Here is a 21958-nt window from a genome sequence, read left to right on the forward strand (position 1 = left end):
TCCACTCCCACGGATCCCACCCAGCTCCTGAAGAGCTCCCCCTCTCCCACCCCAACTCACGGCACCGCTGCGTTTCATCCTTTTAGGGCCATTCCGGGCAGATCCCGGCCCTGCCACGGCATTCCCTGACCCCGCAGGGATCACCACTGCTCCGAGAAGGGCTCAGACTGGATTTCAGCTCTGATTTTCAGCTCWGGGGGATCTCTGTCCAAGCAGAGGCAGCTCAGGACACGAATCATCATCATCATCATCAACATCATCATCATGGGGATTTTGGTGATCCCTTCCCCACCCGCTTTTATAGGAGCCTGATGGCTCCCATTGGCTCAGGCCACCCTTTTTGCAGCGAGCCCTCTGCCCCATTTCAATGGCATTAAATCATTCCTCAGCTCATTGTCCTGAAAGGATGAGTTACACATATTTCAATGATTAACTTCTGGGCACTGCTGAGGCCCCAGCAAAAAAAAAAATTAAATATCCCGAATCCAAAAGCTYCCTCTGACTCTTCTTCCCTTCCTGCCAAGCTCTCTGCTTTTGCTGCTCCCACAAAATTATGATTTTYCTTGAGAAAAACCTTCCTGGCCTGATGCAACCAGCTCAGATGGCATTGGAGGGATGATTTCAGCTTCAGAAAAGCAGAGAAAAACAGGGGAAAAGCTCAAACCCCCCATCCAAAGAGGAAGAAGCAGTGCTGGGAGGGAGGAACTGGATCCTGTTTTTAGTGGGTGATGGAGGAACAAACACTGGGAGGAAAMGCTGGATCCCATTTTGAGGGGGTGATGGAGRAACAAACCTCCTGGGAGAAAGGAACTGGTTCCTATTTTCAGGGGGTGATAGAAGAGCAAACTGAGGAAGAGCTGGATCCCATTTTCAGTGTGTGATGAAGGAACAAACCTGCTGAAAGGAAGCAATTGGATCCCATTTTGAGGGGTGATGAAGGAGAAGAACCTGCTGCGAGGAAAAGCTGGATCCCATTTTCAGTGGGTGATGGAGGAACAAACCTCCTGGGAGGGAGGAAGGAATTGTATCCCATTTTAGGAGGTGATGAAGTAACAAACCTGGTGGAAGGAATTGAATCCCATTTTCAATGGGTGATGGAGGAACAAACCTGCTGGGAGGAAGGAACTGAATCCCATCAGGTTTTGGGGGATTTTTCCAGTCCTTTCTTTTCCCCTCCTCTGCCTGCTGCACCCCCAAGCCAGGGCCTTGTGTAAGGAAATCCAGGAACAACACAAAAGGGAAAATGCAGATGAGTTTGGAGAGAATTAAAAAAACAGCGAATGATAGAGGGGATTGAAATGAAACTGGAAGGGAATGGTCTGRAGCTGCCTGGGATGGACGAGGGTTCAGCCAAGCTCCCATTTCCAGGAGATCCAGCCAGGTAGGAGCAGCAGCTYCTTCTCCTCCCATAAAACAAACCCTCTTCTAATAAAACTTCTGCCAAAGAATCAACAAGAAAGCTGGGCTTGGATTTATGGGATGAGAAACCCATAAAGGCGTTTGAAAGCATCGGATCAGGAATTCTGGCAGCTCACTCCCCTTTCTCCCAGGCAGAGCACAAGAGCCAAACACACACAACAGAGGGGGAAAAATGAGGGAGAGGTAAGAAATGAGAAAATTAAAATTGATTTTAAATATTCTTAAATATTCAGGAAGTGCTGAGTGCTCTTCTCAGAACACACATTTACCTTTCTGACAACCACAGAGCCACTCCACAGGAATCAGRAGGGTTCATCTCATGTGGCAGGAAAGGGAAATTATTAAATTATGAAATAATTAAGGGGAAAAAAAGCAGCCTTGGGAGAGTGGCAGATCCTCTGTGTGACACTCAGGACACTGGCAAATGATGCCACATCAGCACAATGACATTTGCACTCCATAAATCATTTCTGATCTGGGGTTTCTGACACAAAAAAGATCAAACAACGCAACTCAAAAAAGGCAAATCCTCACCTGAATTTACAGACAGGTTTAAAAATCATTTCTTGACCATTTAGCTCTCTTGTTTTCTTTCTAATGGATCCCAAACCCACCAAGGACTTCCCCCTTTTAATCCTAAACAAACCCAGTCTAARTGTACCTTTAGTCTCCAGCTTTGGGAGGCATTTAATGTAAGATAAATTATCTGTAAGAGGCAACAAATGTATTTTCCCAATAATTTTCTTTCCTCTCCAAACATTAGAGAAGCTTAAATACCATGGAAACGAATATGACAAATCCTCCAGACACTGGAATTTATCAGCCCCTTTCACACACTGCACAACTAAAGCTCAGAATGCATCAATTCTTTGCATAAAAACATGAAATAAAAACATGACTGAGCTGAGGGAGGAAAAAAATAAGTCAGATATTGTGATTTGATTTTGTCTGTAAGTCACAAAATTCCCAGAAATTTTATTTCTATTTCTAGTACAKCATAACAATGATTAAAAAATGGTCTTCAGGCACAATAGAAACCAGGGGCTGACTTTGTGTGGATATTCACACACAAATGATTTATTATAATCACCAAAGCTTTCAACATTAAACACTTGATCCTGAAATCCTTAATCAGACAAAAAAGSTCAGTAAATTCAGCTTCATCCAGTGCTGCCTCCCGTTCTTCCATAGATTAGAGCTCAGCCTAGGCTCATTTATTCCTTGTCTGTGTGTAAATATTGGAATAAATGTTCAGAGGGAAATGAGACATCTCGAGTTTCTGCTGAGCTTTGATTTCCCAGCTTCAACCCTGGTTTGGGGCAATTTGGGAGGGATCTGGAGCTYTCTGGATGTCAGAGTCCTTGAGCTGCCCTCCTGCAGCTCCCCTCCATTCCACAATGGTTTGGGAGAGCATGGCTGGACACTGAGCAGCTCCTGCCCACCCCTGCCCGTGTTCTGCCCCAAAATTCAGCTTTCATGGCAGYCCTTGCTGTGGAAGCTTCTGGAARCCATTCTGATCCCAGCCTGCTGTGCTAATTAAAGCCCTGCCAGCTGCACATGGGCCTATTGAAATTTAAAAAAATTGAAATCCAGCTGTTCCTCTATGGGGAATGCACAAATCCCAAAGGATTGCCCCAGCATTGCTGGCACTGCCAGCCYTGTTCATGACAAAACACCCCAACAATAGCGTCCTTTGGAAACAATTGGTTCCCTCATCATCTCCAAGTCATCAAAACTGGAATGTGTTGGAATGGATTTCCCAGTTATGGCCAATACCGGATTGAACCAGAATCAAAACCAGGCTCAGATTGATGCCTTAGGATTTTTAGCTTCTACATTCATGGATCTGTATTCTTGTACTTCTCTAGTACAGCACTAAAGCTGCTGTTCTCCCATCTTTAGACAAAACAATTCCTCTCGGAGCCTGAATCCAAGGACAACTCACTGCTCTGAGCCCCAAAATATGGAAATAACAGAGAATTGGGGGGAACAAGCTTGGGGGATTGACATTATCACCTGAGGGTGTCATTGGGGAATTGGGGCCTGATATGTTAATAGGACAGAACTTATAAAAGGTGAAGATCTCGTGACTCGGGGTCCATTTTGGCTTTTATCTGCCTGCAATGTAGCAGCAGGTCTGGATTAAATTTGTCTGCTTTTATTCTTTGAACTTCGGCCTCTGTTTGAGCTGAGCCTTGGTTTAGGCATCAAGATGAGCTGGTTCTCTTCAGGAAGTGCTGCCAGCTGCCCCCTAGGCCTGATCACCTTTGTCTTCCGTGTCCATTGCTGAGTGTCTGTGCTGCTCCTCGGGATCCCCTGGGAGGATGCTGGTGACTGTCTGCAGCAGGGACTCGATCTGCTCCTCTGTCAGCCTCTCCTCGCTTTCCTCTACCATCTGTGGGTCAAAAACCAACCCTCTGTCACCATCAAATCCATGTTTCCTCTACCACCTACAGGTCAAAAACCTCTGTCACCAAAAAACAACCCTCTGTCACCATCAAATCCACCATCTGCAGGTCAAAAACCAACCCTCTGTCACCATCAAATAAATCCATGTTTCCTCCCCCTTCTGCAGGTCAAACAACAACTCAACTGTCACCAAAAACCAACCCTCTGTCACATCAAATCCATGTTTCCTCCACCATCTGTAGGTCAAAAACCAACCCACTGTCACCATCAAATAAATCCATATTTCCTCCACCATTTACAGGTCAAAAACCAACCCACTGTCACCATCAAATCCAGATTTCCTCTACCATCTGCAGGTCAAAAACCAATCCTCTCACCATCAAATCCAGATTTCCTCCACCATCTGCAGRTCAAAAACCAACCCMCTGTCACCATCAAATCCACRTTTCCTCCCTCAGCCCCAAAGAGGACTCAGCTCAGCAGGAAACACTTTGTCAAGACACAGCCTGAGCTGTTCCAGAAGCCTTTTACAAAGCAGAACTTTTGCAATGACTGAAAAAAAGCCATTGTTACCCATGACAATTGGCACTCTGTAATGGGATCCCGCTTTTCTGACAGCCAGGAGAACACCACACTGGGACAGCCTGTTTTATCCTAAAGCCTCTCCCAACCTACACATCCGTGTCCTGAGCCAGGCTTTTCCTCCAGCTCGGATTTCCCCCAAATTTCTGTGCTTTCATGGGATATCCCAAGAGGTGTTCCCTAGAATTTGGCATCTCATCTGATAATCAGCCCTTAAAAGAAACCACCTCATCCTACAGCAGCTGGAATTTGYTTGGATCAGGAGATTCCTGGATTTAAAGACATTTTAAAGTTCTGAGAAACACAAAAAAACATTGTCATGAATCCATAGGATTAATCAGGGACCAACTCCTGCCATGGAGCTGTGGCAATTTTTATATTGCTTCAATTCACAGGCAGCTGTTAAAAAAGGAAGAAAAACTTTGTCAGAGGACTGGAAAAACAAGTCAGAAGAACTCTTCAAACACAAATGAAACCAATTAAGATTGTGGGGTTTGAGTTTTCTTTTTTTAATCCCCACTCCTTTAAAAGGGCCTTTGAAGAGCAGTGATTTATATTAATGATGGTTCCAAGTCAATGCAGGTTCAATCAGCTCTGGCTGWAAAWTGTCAGCTCTTCAGAGGCCTTCTARAAAGCAGAGTGGGACATTTAATTAATTTTTGTTTTTCTTCGGGTCCTCTGAGCTGTCTTTGCACAATCTGATCATCTTTCATCAAGATCATGCCCAGATCCTCGAGGGAAGCACACACAGAGAATCCACTCCTCAGCAAAAGGCAGGCAGGGATTTTCCATCTGCAAATGGAAAATGCATTTCTGGGGATTCTCCCATCTAAGGGTGAAATTCCCTAGGGAGTTTTTCCTTCAGCTGCTTGCTCTGCTGAAATCAGAACTCCAATAAAAAACAAAGATTTCCTGAGCAGCACCAGCTCTTCCCAACTCCAGAACACATTAATGTCTCTATATTACACCTCCTCTCCCTTTTTTTCCCTTCACTTTCTCCTTTAGGTGGTTGCTCTGCTGAAATCAGAACTCAAATAAAAAAAAACAAAGATTTCCTGACCAGCACCAGCTCTACCTAACTCCAGAATTTCAGGCAGAACATGTGAATGTCTCTATATCACATCTCCTTTTTTCCTCCACTTTCTCCTTCAGCTGCTTGCTCTGCTGAAATGAAAACTCCAATAAAAAACAAAGATTTCCTGACCAGCACCAGCTCTTCCCAACTCTGGAATTTCAGGCAGAACACGTGAATGTCTCTATATCACACCTCCTTTTTTTCMTCCACTTTCTCCTTTAGGTGGTTGCTCTGCTGAAATCAGAACTCMAATAAAAAATAAAGATTTCCTGASCAGCACCAGCTCTTCCCAACTCCAGAATTTCAGGCAGAACATATGAATGTCTCTATATCACATCTCCTCTCCCTTTTTTTTCCTCTACTTTTTCCTTTAGGTGTTGCTCTACTGAAATCAGAACTCAAATRAAAAATAAAGATTTCCTGASCAGCACCAGCTCTTCCCAACTCCAGAATTTCAGGCAGAACAYGTGAATGTCTAATCCCTGTTTTCTCCCCTGCTCCTCAATGACTCCAAATGAGTAACGCTCCAGCTCCCAGTACAGACCAATCCCACTGATGTCATTTTTACTGGCACACACTGCAGGGACACACACAGCAGCCCCACAAATCCCATTTGAGCCCAAAAGCCAATGAAAGGAACTCATCTCTGCTGTTTCAGATGTGCTGTGAGCGATGCCTCATTAAAATTAAAATTTGGGAAAAGCATCTCAAGAAGGAGATCTGGAGCTCCAAATTCCCTTCCCTGACAGATCCACAGCCTCTGCCAGAGGGAACTGGRGATTCCTGCACCTCTGGGTGCCTCTCCAGCAGCTCAACAACAATAGACACAAACCAACTTTGAGCAGAGTGGACAGATTCTTAGGCAAGCCGATGCTTCAGCCTTAGCTTTTTTCAAGWTCTCAAAAGCACAAATTGTGAAAATCAGKTWTTTTCAAGATCTCAAAAGCACAMATTGTAMAAATCAGGTTTTTTCACTCTTTCAAAAAGTGAAAAGCCAGCCCGAGCCTGATTTATGAAAATATCAGTGAGGAAGCAGCAAAGCAAGAAGCCAAAAAGAAAGTATCACAATGAAGCACAGACAGATAAAGACAAATGCAACTGTCCTGAGAGAAAACAGATCTCAGGGGGAACAGGAGGTCACTCTGAGCCTCATTCCACATCCAGCAGATGCTCTCCCAGCCTTCTGATTTACAGCTGCAAGATAAAATACTTCTGATGCTGACAGCACTAAGAAATACGGTGCTGAGAAGAGAAATGATGTGCAAGAAGAAGCCTAAAAGGCAAAAAAACCCCGATTGTACTGAAGGATCTACTTTTCCAGCAGCAATTTTACCAATTTTTGTGAAAAATCTGCAAAAAGCTTGGCTGGAACTGCTCAGGAGCCAGGCTGAGCCCATAAGCGGCCAGGAATGCAAAGTTTATAGTAATAAAAACAAAAATGCAAATGTTTGCAGGGAGTGGATGAGCTCAGATGTTGATGTTGGCAGTGCCACACATCCCAAACTGGAACAGTTTTCCCTCCCTGATGATGCCATGTGAAAAGTTCGGGGTATTTCTGACCAAAGTGCCCTTAATATTTGGAGATCTGGGTGAGGAGCAGAACTGGGAAGTGACAGAAATATGATTTATGACTAAAAAACCTCCCCGATGCCATAAATAATTCCCAATAATAATTAATTAATTCATAATTCTCGCTGCTGCTTTCAGCATTCCAGTCTGTGCTATCCCAAAATACTCCAGGGGTTTGGGAAAGATTTCTGCAGCCCATCAATGTCATTCATAAAACACCCAGTGTGAGTTATCTGTGAAGTGTGGGCAAGAGGACTCACTCAGGCCTCACTGAGAATTTCTATTTCACCCAAATTTGAGCAGTTTGTTATTAAATTTCTACTGAAATATAAATTCAGYAATTCTCCCATTTCATTTCCACAATCAGAGCTGATGATCTATAATCCAAGAAGGAATCAGGAAAACTTTACCAATTAATTGTGATAAAATTCTCAAAAGGAGCCCGTTCCCTCTGCAGCTCAAATGGAATTTTCAAGAAAYAACAGCTAAACTGGGAAGGTGATTCCAGGGATTGAAGTGTTTATCCATAAATTAAAGTGGAAATATATCAAAATATATCAAAATCTGTCCACACAGACACTCAGCATTGCCTGAATTCCTTTTTTAACTCGGTGAAACAAGGACAAACATCCTTAATTCAAACCATACCTTGTGTGTTTACCCAAATAAAAGCAGACTTTAAGAGGCTTCATCCTCCWCCCTGTGCTGCTTTCAATGAAATGTTTATTTGGTTTAATCCCCTGAGACATAACAACACAATGCAAATGGTGAAGGATAAATAAAACCACACTGAAGAACCCCAAAAAGTTCTGAAAAAACTGAGAAATTGTTTCAATGTTTAGTGGGGAGCAAATCTCAGCATCACAGAAGAACCTGTGGGTTAAAAGCTATTGCTGATTYGAATAATAAGCTATAAATTTGATTTTAAATGAATCATAAGCTATGAATTTGATTTAAAATTAATCAGTGAAGTACAGTAATAAAGGAAATATAAATAAAGGGGCTCTGGTAATTTCCAAAGCAATCAAGCTATCAATAATTTAACCCCAGTGTAGGAGGGAGATGTTTGATGAGGAAATCACTGCGATTTCCTCCTTTGAGCAGGGATTTGAAATTGCTCAGTCCCACCACACTGATAGGACAAAAAAAAAACCACACAAAAAACAGAGAAAAAAGCMAAAGCTGAATGATTGGATTAATGTCCCTCAGAGGTAATTAACCACAGAGAAGGAAAAATACACTGTTAAGAAAATAAAATGTTTAAAAACCCCTTAAGATCTTTCATTTTCCAAAATGCTGTTATTTTCCAGTGAATAAAAGACAAATGTGCCGGCCTGGTCATGCAGAGCTTCCAAGCAGAAAGTGGAAATATAATTTTAAAAATAAATATTAAATTTTTTAAATTAAAATTAAATTAAAATCCGCTTTTCCATTCAGAGATAAAAACGCAGAGCAATTTGTTCCTCAGAAGAGGCTTCATCTTCAACCCCATCACAGGGAAATGAACATCCCTGTCTTTTTATTTCCCTTTTATTTCCTTATTTTTATTTTTTGGGAATCACTGAGCCAGAYCCAACATATGTTAAAGATTAAACCAAGAGGTCGAGATAGCTGCAGTGTTCACAATGTTTTTACCCTGTGGGGTAGAAATTTGAATTTCTTGCTCCTTTTGTTGCTATTGTTGTCAGAAAATAAATCCTGGCACAAGCTCTGGAAAAGACAAAGATGGACAGTGGCACCAATTTATGCATTAAGGCTTGCAAAAAAGTCCTTGGGATCAAAAAAATCACAACATAATTTGCTTTTTAGCTGAAAAATAATTTTATCAGAATGGATTTACTGTTTGCATACAGCTAAAAATAGGGGATWTTGTAGAGGGAGAGTAAAAAAGTAAAAAGCCGGGAAAAAAAAGCAATAAGTAGTTATAATTATAATTATAATTATTGCCTCATATGAACCTGTCAGGTCAATTAGACTCCATTCCATGGTCAGCAGCACTGAGGGRAATCTGAGACATCAAAACCCTTTGAGCAAGTGAGAGGCAGCTCTGCCTCGCCTGGCATTGTGTTTAAAGCTTTCTAAAAAAGAAAATTGATGTGTCCCCATCTCCAGGAACTGCTCACGAGTTTTTTCCCCATCATTTATTTCTGATTCAGGTCCAAGCTTTGCAGAGCCAGGGGCAGTGAGAAGAGAATCAAGGCTGTTCCAGACTCACCATTCTCCTCTCTTCAGGTTGTGTCTCATCCTGCAGCTGCAGGGAATGGATTTTCCTGCAGGAAATCCATGTGTGGGTGACCCTGCTGCAGCCTCCACTGCTCTGGGGTGTTTTACACTCAGAAAAAGCAGATTTTGTGTGTTTAGAGACTGCTACAATCTATGTGCTCATCAAAAAAGAAATATTTAAGACAGGAATCGACAGCAAAATCACCTCCTTGCTTCTCCCAGGTTCTGGGTTTCAGGGACACACCAATCTGCATGTGCCGCAGTTCTGGGGAGGGTTCACTGAAATCCAGGCAGCTCAGACCACGGGAATATTGATGGAATGGGAATCAATGGAATATTGATTTAGGGGAAACTTCTCCCTAGGACACGCTGCAGACTCCACTGCTCTGGGTTATCCATTTCCAGGAACTGCTCACGAGTTTTTTCCCCATCATTTATTTCTGATTCAGGTCCAAGCTTGCAGAGCCAGGGCCAGTGAGAAGAGAATCAAGGCTGTTCCAGACTCACCATTGTCCTCTCTGCAGGTCGTGTCTCATCCTGAAGCTGCAGGAAATGGATTTTCCTGCAGGAAATCCATGTGTGGGTGACCCTGCTGCAGCCTCCACTGCTCTGGGGTGTTTTACACTCAGAAAAACCAGATTTTGTGTGTTTAGAGACTGCTACAACTTCTGTGCTTGTGCAAAAAAAAATATTTAAGACAGGAATCGACAGCAAAATCATCTCCTCGCTTCTCCCAGGCTCTGGGTTTCAGTGACAGCACCAACCTGCATCACTGAGATCCAAAGGCTTTGATGAAAATGTGCTGCAGTTCTGGGGAGGGTTCATTGAAATCCAGGCAATATTGAATATTGATTTAGGGGAAATTTGCCCTGGGAATGATGGGAATCCCGATGGAATAGGAGCAGCTGCAGCCCCAATATCTCYGTGAGGATACAAATTCAGGCTGATCCCCAAATGCACAAAAATCACATTTTCCACAAGATGATTGTGATCATTAGAGAAGGGGTTTGGATCAGTAACGAGCTGACACTGAACTCAAATCTTGTGTCTGTGTTCTCCAAATTTCAAGAACAAGTTTTATCTAATTTTGGCGCTACCAAATCTGGAATATCTGAAGTATGGAACTTTTCAGGCTGATCSCCAAATGCACAAAAATCACATTTTTCACCCCTTAGAAAAGGGGTTTGGATCAATCATGAGCTGACACTGAACTCAAATCTCACTGAACTCAAATCTTGTATCTGTGTTCTCCAAGTTTCAGGAATGARTATCTAATTTTGACACTACAAAACKTGRAATATCTGAAGTATGGAACTCCACAGACACCTGGCTTCTGATAGAAAGGTCCAAAATCCCTGTTTTCTTCAAACATGGCACAGGAGGAAACCATTTTCCAGGTGGGCAGGATAACAATGAATCAGGAAGAACAGAAGGGAAGAGACAAAGCCATGCAGTCACCAGAAGATGACTGCATTTAAAGGGAAGAAAAGCCTCTATAAAGGAATAAAATAAATCAGTGTATAAAAAGCACATGAAGCTAACAAAGGCTGAGACAGGCTCCAAATCATGGYTTCTGACTCACTGAAAGCCTCAAAGCAAGCTACTGATGGACACTGATCTCCTCAGCCACTAAACACAGCAAAAATGGCCCAGCTAAAATCATTCTTCTGAGTTGCCTTCAGCATTATAATTGCTGCTCCTTGGTGACAGAAGAAAAATAGTCCTACTGGTATTTCTTTAATCCTTGCCTTTAATTTCAGCAAAATATGATCCTGTTCCTGCTCAGCTTGGTTCCAGGGGAAGATTGCAAACAGATGTTCTTAATGCAAGAGGWCTTCATTGAAATAATATCCCCATTATAACAATCTCTTTATTACCACGGGGTTTGTATTCATGAGGAGATTAAATATTCTTGAGAGAAAAAAAAAGCATCTATTTCTATTCAGTGCCAATCCCTCTGCACATCTGAATTATTCTTACATTGACAGTGGCTACYTCTCATCTGAAAGTCTGTTTATGTCCATTTCTCATTCTACTTCTTTGTTTTTGGAATTTTTGGTTTTGGTGTAACCCTGCTGTCAAAACAAGCAGCGCAGATGCCAAAAAGCACCTGCTGCAAAAAGATGGAATCTGTCCTTATTTGTACCACTTGAATGAATCACCTTTAATGACTGCTTTGGGCATTTCAAATGTGAGAYTGAGGCAAACAGAGYTGGAGAATCTGTGAGAGGCAGGAARKGAGYRGATCTGAAGCTGTGGATGTCAAATGTGCATAAAGGGATCCATTCAATCGGTGGCCCATGAGAAAGGAATTATTCCACKGATCTCCAAGGGTAAAGCTGCTTCCAGTGAAACTTTGAACAGGCCCAGGCATTGTTACTCACCAGCTGGATTTCCACTGCAGTCACAGGCCTGTGGTTCAGCAGCTGCAGCTTCTCTGCCCTGGGTGAAAGCAAAGGGGGAGACAATTCAYGTTACTGAAGGTTGGAGGGTCCCCTTCAATGTCTGCAATGATGCAAAYACATTCCTGATAATTCAGGGATGAAATGTCACTGCCAGCAATAATTCTGAGTGTGTTTGCAGTGTGGTTTAACAGCCATAATTTGGGTATTTTAATGTTTTAATTGGATGTTTTCCTGTGTCTGGCCAATCYRTTACAATCCATCAAAMRGCAGCCACTCGTTTATCCCTTCAGCCCATTGCAAACACAAAGTTACAGCAGYGAATGACAATTTGGAAGAACTAAACTCTTGGAAGARYTAAACTCAGGGTAAAAGCAAAGTGGGAGACAATYCACTTTACTGAGGGGTTGGAGGGTCCCCTCCAATGTCTGCAGTGATGCAAACGCATTCCTGATAATTCAGGGATGAAATGTCACTGCCGGGAATAATCCTGACTCAGTTTCCAGTGTGGTTTAACAGCCATAATTTGGCTATTTTAATAATTTGKGTGTTTTCCTGTGTCTGGCCACCTCTAGCCAAGAGACCCTCAGATCATTAATGTGAAAGCATTCACTAATATTTTAGTAAAACTGAGCAGAAATGTTGAAAAACTCATCAGAGATCAAAAACTTCTGCTCTGAACACACAACCACATGAACAATTTTCATACCCAAGGAGTTACAATCCATCAAACAGCAGCCACTCRTTTATTCTTTTAGCTCATTGCACAAAGTTTCAGCAGTGAATGACAATTTGGAAGAATTAAACTCTGGGTAGAACTAAACTCTGGAAGAACTAACGTCTTGGAAGAACTAAACTCAGGGTAAAAGCAAAGTGGGAGACAATCCAAGTTGCTGGGAGGTTGGAGGGTCCCCTCCAATGATGTAAATGCATTCCTGATAATTCAGGGATGAAATGTCACTGCCAGGAATAATTCTGAACTGGGTTTGCAGTGTGGTTTAATGACCACAATTTGGGTATTTTAATAATTGGGTGTTTTCCTGTGTCTGGCCACCTCTAGCCAAGAGACCCTCAGATTATTAATGTGCAAGCATTAATTAACTGCTGCTTTGGCAAAAGCAGAAACGCTGAACAAACCATCAGAAATCAAAAATTTCTCCTCGTTTATTCTTTTAGCTCATTGCAAACACAAACTACAGCAATGAATGACAATTTGAAAGAATTAAATTCTGGGTAAAAGCAAAGTGGGAAACAATCCAYGTTACTGAGGGGTTGGAGGGTCCCCTCCAATGATGCAAATGAATTTCTGACAATTCAGGGATGAAATGTCACTGCCAGCAGTAATTCTGACTGGGTTTGCAGTGTGGTTTAACAGCCAGGTTTAGCTGTAGTTTTTGGCAGCGAGGAGGGAAAATATTTTCTAAAAGTCCTGAAGATTTTCAGCTCAACACTTCCTTGACTGTGTTGATTTAAAGACAAAAAGGGCAATGTTCCTGTCCAGTTTTTTTWAAATTATAATAATATGCAGGGGATTGCAAATTTGGTTATTCCAAAATTAGATCCAAGATAAGCGATCAGCAACAGGAAGAAGCACAAGCAGAGCCACTTTTCATTGAACCATAATTACAGAGCTCCAACTTAATAAATATTCTTTTCATGCACTGCAATTCAGTATTTTATAAAACATGAAGCCATTCCAGAYACTAAAAGTGGAAAATTAGCTGCTAGTGGCATCATTTATTTCCAAATACAACATGGCTCACTGAACTGCAGCTTCAGCCAAAGCTTGAGGCCTCGACAAGGTAACAGTAAAATTCATTACGTGCGTTCAGAGGTTTGGTTTAAAAATAAAAAAAAAATCTCAGTTTTACAGTTTGAATTGTACCAAAATAATGAYGGAAAACTATGGGAAAAACTGCTTTACCACACCTGAACTACTGAACTGTATCAATTAAAGATCTGTTTAGGTGGCTTTGAATTCGCTCCATTTAGCAAGGCAGCTTTCTGAAATKACTCTGGAAGATTTATCTGCACATTTTGGTGTTTATTTTTTAAATTTGCCTTTTAAAAGCTTTTTTTTTGTGTCTGTAACACGAGACAAATCCATCATGAAATGGTGTTAAGCYGGTATTTTGAGTGATATAAATAATTGAGTGAATAAATATCCGTGATAACAGAAAGATTTGAGGTGATTTTCCAGGAATTGAAGAATTTGCCAGGATTGTATTATCAGTTTTCTCATTGAAGCACCTTTTTTCCTTGTGTTAGGGTTGTTTTTATATTTGTTATAGATTGTATAATATTAGTGGGTTTGGGGGTTTCTTTAGATGTTTAAAAATATTTTTTGTTTTTTTAATGGATATTTTAATGCTTTCTTTGTGCTGTTTTTTAAAGGAGTGAAGTTGGTGCAGCCTGACATCTCGCAGGGTTAATGCTGCAGGTTTGTGAGAGGAAAAATCAGAAATTTTTAATGAAAAGRGAATTCCCTTGATTAAAAGCTCAGTTCTCTCTCAATTCCTGGTGTTTCCAGCTGGGAATTCTCCCATCCASCAGCACAACCTAGTGCTGAGAGCAGCAATCACAGCTGAGCAGGGAATGTCACATCCCATAGGCTCAAAATCCCTTCCAAACCCTCAAATCCTGGCTTTAGGAAATRAACTGAGCCTAATTAAGAACCTAAAAACTTAATTGTTTAAACTTAACTGCTTAATTGTTTGTTGTTTGATTAGAGGTGGAGTTGTGAGGAATTTAAAGAGCAGGGGAATGGGTGATGGGGTTTTTCTGACCCTTTAAGTAGACTGAGGTGTTTGAGGACAGACCCAAATTAATATAAATATATCTTAAATCAAAATCAGCCACCTGCAGAGAGCTGTGACAGGGTCTGACCAGCTAAAAGGGCACATTTTGGGGTTCCTGCCCCASAAAGGAAGCAGCAGAGAGGCTCTGGAGTTCTTTACTCTTTATTAACTTSTCTTAATAAAAGAGAAATTATTCATTACAGAAATCATGCAAGCAAGGTCCTGGAAGAGCAAACCCCACACAGAGCTTTCCTCTCCAAGAGAAGAAAACTCTCCATCAAAACAGCTAAAAATTCCCAGGGAAACCTTTAATACAAACACCTCCATCCCAACAGAATGGAAACCATCAAAACCCTAAAAATTTTTCATTTCTTTAACAAGAGAAGCAGTGTTGAGATGGCCTTGGTTAAGAAGCAAAGGGTAATTCCAACATAAAAGTGCATTAAAGAATCATTTCCCCCCTGTGCTTTGTGGGGTTTGGGGTGAAGGAGATCCCAGATGGGCCCTGACATTTCTGACTTCAAGGGGTTGAGTGGAAAAGATCAGAAAAAATAAATGCCAGGATCACACAAAACAATTCTGGGATTTATTTTGTAAAGTATGTGGCAAATGAAGAGTTGGGAAGTTCCTTAGCAGATGAGAGAGGGATTAACAAAGCAGAAATTGTTCAGGATGCTCAGAGAATAAATCTGGGTTCTGATAGGCCATAAATAAATTTGTCACTCTCATCCTGCTGCCTCCATGCACAAGAAATGATTTGGGAATAACTCCCTGGTTTCACTGCCTCACAAAAAGGACAGAGAGGATGAGATCTAAACCCAAAAGAACCTGGGAGCACCCATAAATGAACAAAAAGTTCATTTAAAGCTTGAAACCACCCCAAACTTTCCAGCAGTGCTGCACTGCAGCTCATGAACCAGCAGGGCTGGAAAGGTCAATATTTGGGTAGATCTTCTTCAGAAATGCTCAGCACTATGGGAGACAGAGAATTTGTAGCTAAAATTTCTCATTATGACTCAAATTTTTCAGTATTTCACTCTTGGAATAAAATGTACCTGATGAGATAACAGAGCTCTCCTGTTTTTTTTTTTTTTTTAAGAGTTAACCCCCAGCTCCTGGTCAAATTCTACCTGAAAAATTTAGAAATGAGTTTGAACCGAAAATAAATCCTCTGATTTTTAATGAGAGTTTTATACCTACCTCACTGAGTTCCTTTTACCCTGACAAATCCCACTCTTTTTTTGCTGTGACACCTCCTTCTGCTGCTTCTCCCTAAACTGCTACCTTGCACAGACACCAAAGCTCATTTCTCCTCAAAAAGAGATTTTTGACATTACCAGAAATGAAGGATGCTCACTACTACTCCAGAAAAGGTCTGCTGCCAATTTTAAGACACTTTCAGTGCCCTATTACAACCTGCACACCTCCATTTCTATTGCAGAGTATTTTCTCCATGCTTCAGTACCTCCAGAAAATAATTAGSATAAGGAAATGAGTATTTTACTGCATAAAATGAGCTACAGGAGGATTAAACACTGAATTACCAACTCYAGCTGTGCCAAAGGAAGTAATAAAAGCACAATTCCAATGGGCAGGACCAAAATCCCAAGGAATTCTGCAATTCCAGCAGCACCAGAGATGCTGCTGGGCTGGATGTGGCTGCCTGTAGAGAGGGGGCACTGAAAGTCTGACAAAAAGCTGCAAATCTGCTTTTCTCTGCTCAGCCAGGGTGAAAACTCACCTTGAAGCACTCCAGATGATCTCAYTGGGCATTTTGTGACATAACCAAATGAATGAAAAGCCTCTTTGCCAGAGGATGAACTCCTTGGGAGTCCCCCCAGCAGGGAATAAAAACAAACTCGGTGTCTCTGGAGCACTTTGAAGCGATAGAGGAGTCATTCAGAAGCAGTTAAATATAAATATTGGGTTTTTTACTGCTTTAAAAATCAGAGGAGTGATCAGAGCAATCCAAACAAGTGGCCAGCTGATTGCATTTCTATTTACATCAGGCTTCACTCCACTCTGCAGAGCTTCCAGAGGATTAYGTGCTTCAAGAACAGGCTCTCACAACACAGCCAAAAAGCACCCTTGGAGCCTTGTAACTGCAAAGGAAATCTTTTATTTTCCCAAAAATAATCTTTTTCATTTCCCAAAATAAGAACTGTAAGTTTAGCTTCACTAGAAACTCCCTGRGAAGGGGGGAAGGTGATCCATGGAATATTTAAATAACTGAAATATCAATCTCAGAGATCCTGAGGGACMTAAATATCACTATTTATTTGGGAGAAACAGCACATAAAGATGGGARTATTCATCTATGAGCCTGGCTGAGCATTGAAATCATGGCAGAAAATAATGAAAACACTGAAATTAATGAGATTATCACTCTGGGCACAGGGATCAGCTTTTCAGCACTGCTGGGAGTTTGTGTTTCTGTTCAAAGGCAGAGCTTCACTTACTTGGTTAATTTGTGGTCTTTCATTGCTACCAGGAACTCTCTGACAGTCTCAGGGCTCTGATACCTGCAGGGTGTTTTGGAAATGTACTTCAGGGTCTGCAGGGGACAGAGAGAAAATAATCTATTATTTATTTCATATTTATTTATTTCATGTGTATGAAACAAGTAGATTTTGAAAAGTGTCCTCAGTAGTGARAAAAACAGGAATATCAATTCAGTTTGGAAATCAACTTTCTCTGAACTGTTCAAAGCCCAAAGTCTCAAGTTAAAGAGGACAGCAAAGAAGTGACTTTTAGCTCTGTCTGCTTAAAAAACCCCACTTGCTATTTGTGACAGACATTTTATTCCTTGGTTGGTTTTTATCTTTCAAAAAGCACTTAGAGAAATTGAGTGCTATTTATCCTTAAACTCACATTAAAACCTTCTGCCAAGTTTTCCTGTGCTCAGTGCCAGGGATCCTCTCACTGCCAACCAGAAATCCCTTTTAAGATCCCTAATCTATGATTTTTTTTTATCCTTTACCTGCATTGTTGGCCATTTAAAGTTGACAGGAGCACAGTAGGTGGGTTGTTATGAAATCTGCAGGGATATTGTGCTATTAAAAATTAATGTTTATCTGATTGAGACAATTAAACTTTATTTTTTTACATGTAACACCCACCAACCTCAACTGACTTTGACAGCAGRTGTTCCATTTATTTGCTTTATTTAAAATAACACAACATTGAGCAGGTAGAYAATGTAATTACATTACAAAATGTAATTTGACCAGAGTAAAAACCAGTTTGTTGATAACAAAATGCCACAAAAATTCCAGTTCACCGCTGACTTTTCACTGGAAGTGGCTTAAAGTCTTCCTGAATATTTATTGTTGCTTGAATTAAACCCCAAAATGAATAGCTGTCAATAATTATTTTTTATTATTCTTTTTTGTATGCCCYGCCTGACCTTTTCAGATAAAACGAAGCTGTTATTCACCACCAAGGACTGAAATGAAATTATTAATAATTGCAGAATAATTTCACAGGAGTAATTTCTCTTCCAGGTTAATCTTTTCTTGGCAATTTCAAATCCATAAAAATGCCAAATACACAGAAAAACAAAGCTCCCTTCAGGGAGTTATTCAGCACCAATGGATCCAGGTCTGCAGGGAGCTTGTGAAGAAATACAAATACAATCCTGTCAGATTAAATTCTGATTTTCTTTCAGAATAAAAAGTTTCTTTCATAAAAAAAAACACCCAGAATTTGCATAAACTCAAGCTTCCTACAGGTATTTAACACAATAATAAAGCAATTAAAGAATTCAGGTGCATCYTGATCAAATTTACTTACAGGGTCTTTCTCAGCTGTTTCACAGAGGAAGAGACTGTCAGTCTCCATGAAGATTTAATTCTGATTTTTTGGTAAGCCCCCATTTTGTTGAATGCRAGGCTTAGGAATTACAACTCTGTACCTTTTCAAACAAAGCCAGAACTAAAACAAAACCAAAGCCTAGGCCAGATCTTATCCACATGAGTCGTTTGCAGGGCTCAACAGAATTACTCATGCAAGCAAAGGCAAAGTGCTTTCAGCTGCCTGTCACTCACGGTGCTGCTCATGCAGCTCTCCTGCACAGACACAAACGGTTCTCCCTGCAAGGCTCTGGGAAGTTGCTCATTTGGGGTATTTTAAATGCTRGTATTTGTGTTTTAGGGTTTTAGAGTTCCTTCCCAGCAAGGGATGAAGTGTTTTTTACCAGCCTGGCACTTAAACGATGTTATCTGTGGTTTTGCTTTTTTTCTGACAAAGTAAAAATTCAAATCATCTATTTTGGCTGGGAATTATTGGTTTTAACTCTAAAAAAATTAGCTCTAAAATTATAGGTTTAACTCTAATGGTTAATTAAAAAATATTATGGGACCTGTGCCTCAGCTTTGAAATCATCACCTTAATCATCAGAGTATGCAATGTCATCAATTCATCAGATGACAGTGAGCTCTGCCCTTGTCTTAGAAGGATGGGATATATGGAATTTAAAAAATCCTAACAAAACAAAACGGTTCAAACCCATGGGGTTTAGAATTCTTTTTACAGATTTTAATAACAGCTGCCTACCTTTACTCAGACAGCACAGTTATCCTACAACCTCAATAAGGCCAGCGTTGAAAAGTGGCAGAAAAAAACATTTTACTGTGATTTTTAATAGGGAAGATTTGATTCCTAATTATTAATATAGGATGTGAATTATTCCAGTTTGAGCTAACTGGTAAAAGGACTTTCCCAGTGCTGCTCACCTCATACATGATTGTGTTCAGRTTCTGCTGCCCGGAGCTATGCTTGGTTTTGCCGCTCTCTTTSCGCTGCTGCTTGAGATCAGTAAGTAACTGGTACACCTGAAGATAAAAAATAAAATATTTTAGTCCATTTGAGAGTATTTTAKTTTAAAATATTGCAACAGGGAATCTTAAATGAACAGGAAAAATCATATCAGCCAAACAACAAAAAAACTGTGGTTGGTTTGGTGGATGCAGCAGCAAGTGAAAGGAGAAATATTTTAGCCCCCGAGTGATGAATGGGGATTTAAATTGTTTTTTAAAAGCTGTGGTTGTTTAAAGCAGATGAATGAAACCTTTTCAGAAGTTTTGCTTCAGGCTTTCCAGTATATCCAGAGTCAATACCCAGAGMACTTCTCACTGTTTATCCCCTCATTTTTACCTGGCTTCACTCAAGGGAATTACAAACTGACAGCTCCAGAGAAATAAGAAACCAAACATCTYTAGACAGTGAGAAATAAAAATATCATCAGCTACAGACCCTGCAATTACTTCATTCTGCACCTCCTGTGAAAAAGGAACACCTGTCAATGCTGAAATCCCWAACTCAAGCTGTGAACTTCGACAACAAACACAAATTGATGACTCTGAGCTCACAGAAGAACTGCAGGGATGGAATTTCCTTTGCAAAGCATCACCTTGATTTACAGAATGTTGGCTTTGCCAGTGAAACTGCAGCAAATGGAAAGGTATCAGTGTTTTAGGGGACTTTGAAAAGCCATATTTGCTGCTTTTTCCACATGATTTTAACAGGCAGACACTTAAGAGGAGTTTGGCTGATATAAAATCATTTATTTCTTAGAGGAAATTAAGAGAWTTCTCTCCAAATATCTCATTAAAGCCTTTCTAACAGTCACCAGATGCCTGCTCTGCTGTTTGCACACAGAGGCMGCTCAAGATAAAACACTTCAAGATTTATTTCGGGCTAGAATGAAACAGCTGGGCACTAAAAAGCTGCTTCAGCAACACAGTAACACAAAAACTCTTGGGTTATTAAAACTTTAAAAAATTACATTTATCAACAAAGCACTGAAACCTTTTGTTACTTTGCTTAAGTTAAAACAAAACTTCCTTCCACCTCCCTTAAAATGACAAATTCCTTTGGAATAATCTCAACACCAAACAAACAATAATACAGTRCCCATTAATAGCAAAACCATTTCCAAACCTTCTTTAAAAATCTTTTTTTTTTTTTTCCTAAAAACAACCCAAATGCAAGGAGGTGTAAATYCCCTACTGATTGTCACTGACAGTTTCCAGCATCCAGAGATTATATAAAGGATTGGTGACAGCTTTAAATTGCTGCTTTAAAACCAGAATGAAGACAAACTCACCTCAAAGTTACTCAGCAACGCGGCATTTGCATCTTTTCTAAAAGGAAAAATTAATTACAATTAATTAATTAAAAACAATTCATTGAGATCCACATAAAACTGCTTAGTTCTTCTTTGCCAAATCACAGAGACTAAAAGAACAAACTCTGTTTTCATAAAGTTTAAAAAAAACGGTCCAAGAAACCTTATTTTGGTGATTCTACAATTGCCACCAATTTTTCCATACTGTCAGAAGAATTATACCATAAATTTGGAGTATATTTTGCACAGTTTGCCCCATAAATCATAATACACTTGTACAACACACTCAGCCAATCTATTTTATTCACTCACCCAATTTCACACACTAAAACCAAATTGCTTTGCATTTTCCTTGGGGAAAAAAAGGCTCTGATTTTATTGAAATAAAGACTGGGAAAAATAATTCAGATTACAAACACTGTTTTCTTTACTAGTCAAGAGCACACTGAGTATTTTAGTACCATGGACAAATGTGCGTGTATAGACACAAGTAGGGCTTTAATTTATATGTGTGGTACTGAAGAAAAAAACCCCCAATTTATTGCATTTCCTCTTTATTTATTCTTTCCATTTTTATGTGCTTATTCTTTTACGAGGAYGGCAAAGCTGAGTTTCCTCTTTTCCACTTCCTCAGTCCAATTAAGCAAAAATCCTTATCTGAGGTTGGCAGGGTGAGTGCAGAGCCAAGCACCTATTTACACTCACGATGCCTYTATTCCTCCTGGATACTGTAAATTTAAATATTTAAAGTAAAAAGAGGGAGAAAAAMCAGACACAGACCATCCTATATGCCCCGAACAACACATTCTGCTGAGCAGTCAGTAGCCACAACAACAGAAAGTTTCCATACAAAAGGAAAAAAAAAAAGGCCTTTCTCAGGTCTGCGCAGCAGCTTAGGGAGAAAGAAAAAAAAGAACAAAAAAGGTACAATGTGTTGTTAAGCACCGTGAATCGCCTGAATAGAACTGTCCCGTTCATCACTTTCCCATGGTAAATGCATCCACAAACTTCCACAGGTTCTAGCATTGTTTTTAAATGAAAAGGACCTCCTAAAATACGCTGAGATGAACTTCAACTTCCATTTCGCTGACCCGAGTGAAACTTCAGCAAGTGAGCTCAGGCACGCGTTAGTTTTTCATTCATGTTTCACAAACCATATAGCTTTTGTCGGGAGGTAAATGCAAGTCTTCAGAATGTTTGCATTCAGCCGGGCCCTACAGAAATCCCCGCGGAACAAAGACATTCTATAGGGAGAATTACATATGGGATCGTTCAGCCGAAAGGGTCATACGGAGTAAATACACAGCCCCTGTGCTGGAAGAATTAAATTATTGAAGACAACTGCTTCCTTTTG

The 21958-nt window shown here is 40.5% G+C and overlaps 2 protein-coding genes across 2 annotated transcripts in view; both read right to left on the reverse strand.

The window, feature by feature from the left end:
* TPST1 (tyrosylprotein sulfotransferase 1) overlaps window positions 1–261 on the reverse strand; it is a 33513-nt gene extending 33252 nt beyond the window's left edge. The window contains exon 1 of the mRNA XM_057385532.1: window positions 61–261. The gene's annotated coding sequence lies outside the window, so the exon portion shown is untranslated. The remainder of the gene's footprint in view (window positions 1–60) is intronic.
* A 1636-nt stretch (window positions 262–1897) lies between these two features.
* CRCP (CGRP receptor component) overlaps window positions 1898–21958 on the reverse strand; it is a 21727-nt gene continuing 1666 nt past the window's right edge. Inside the window, exons 2-6 of the mRNA XM_057385528.1 lie at window positions 20584–20620; window positions 19211–19309; window positions 16937–17031; window positions 11662–11719; window positions 1898–3814 (exon numbers count right to left, since the gene is read on the reverse strand). Coding sequence (XP_057241511.1) covers window positions 3671–3814; window positions 11662–11719; window positions 16937–17031; window positions 19211–19309; window positions 20584–20620 — 433 coding nt within the window. The 3' untranslated portion in view covers window positions 1898–3670. The remainder of the gene's footprint in view (window positions 3815–11661; window positions 11720–16936; window positions 17032–19210; window positions 19310–20583; window positions 20621–21958) is intronic.

The sequence above is a fragment of the Malurus melanocephalus genome, unplaced genomic scaffold, assembly GCF_030028575.1.
Source record: "Malurus melanocephalus ecotype Western Australia unplaced genomic scaffold, MMel_1.1 scaffold_838, whole genome shotgun sequence".
NCBI lineage: Eukaryota > Metazoa > Chordata > Aves > Passeriformes > Maluridae > Malurus > Malurus melanocephalus.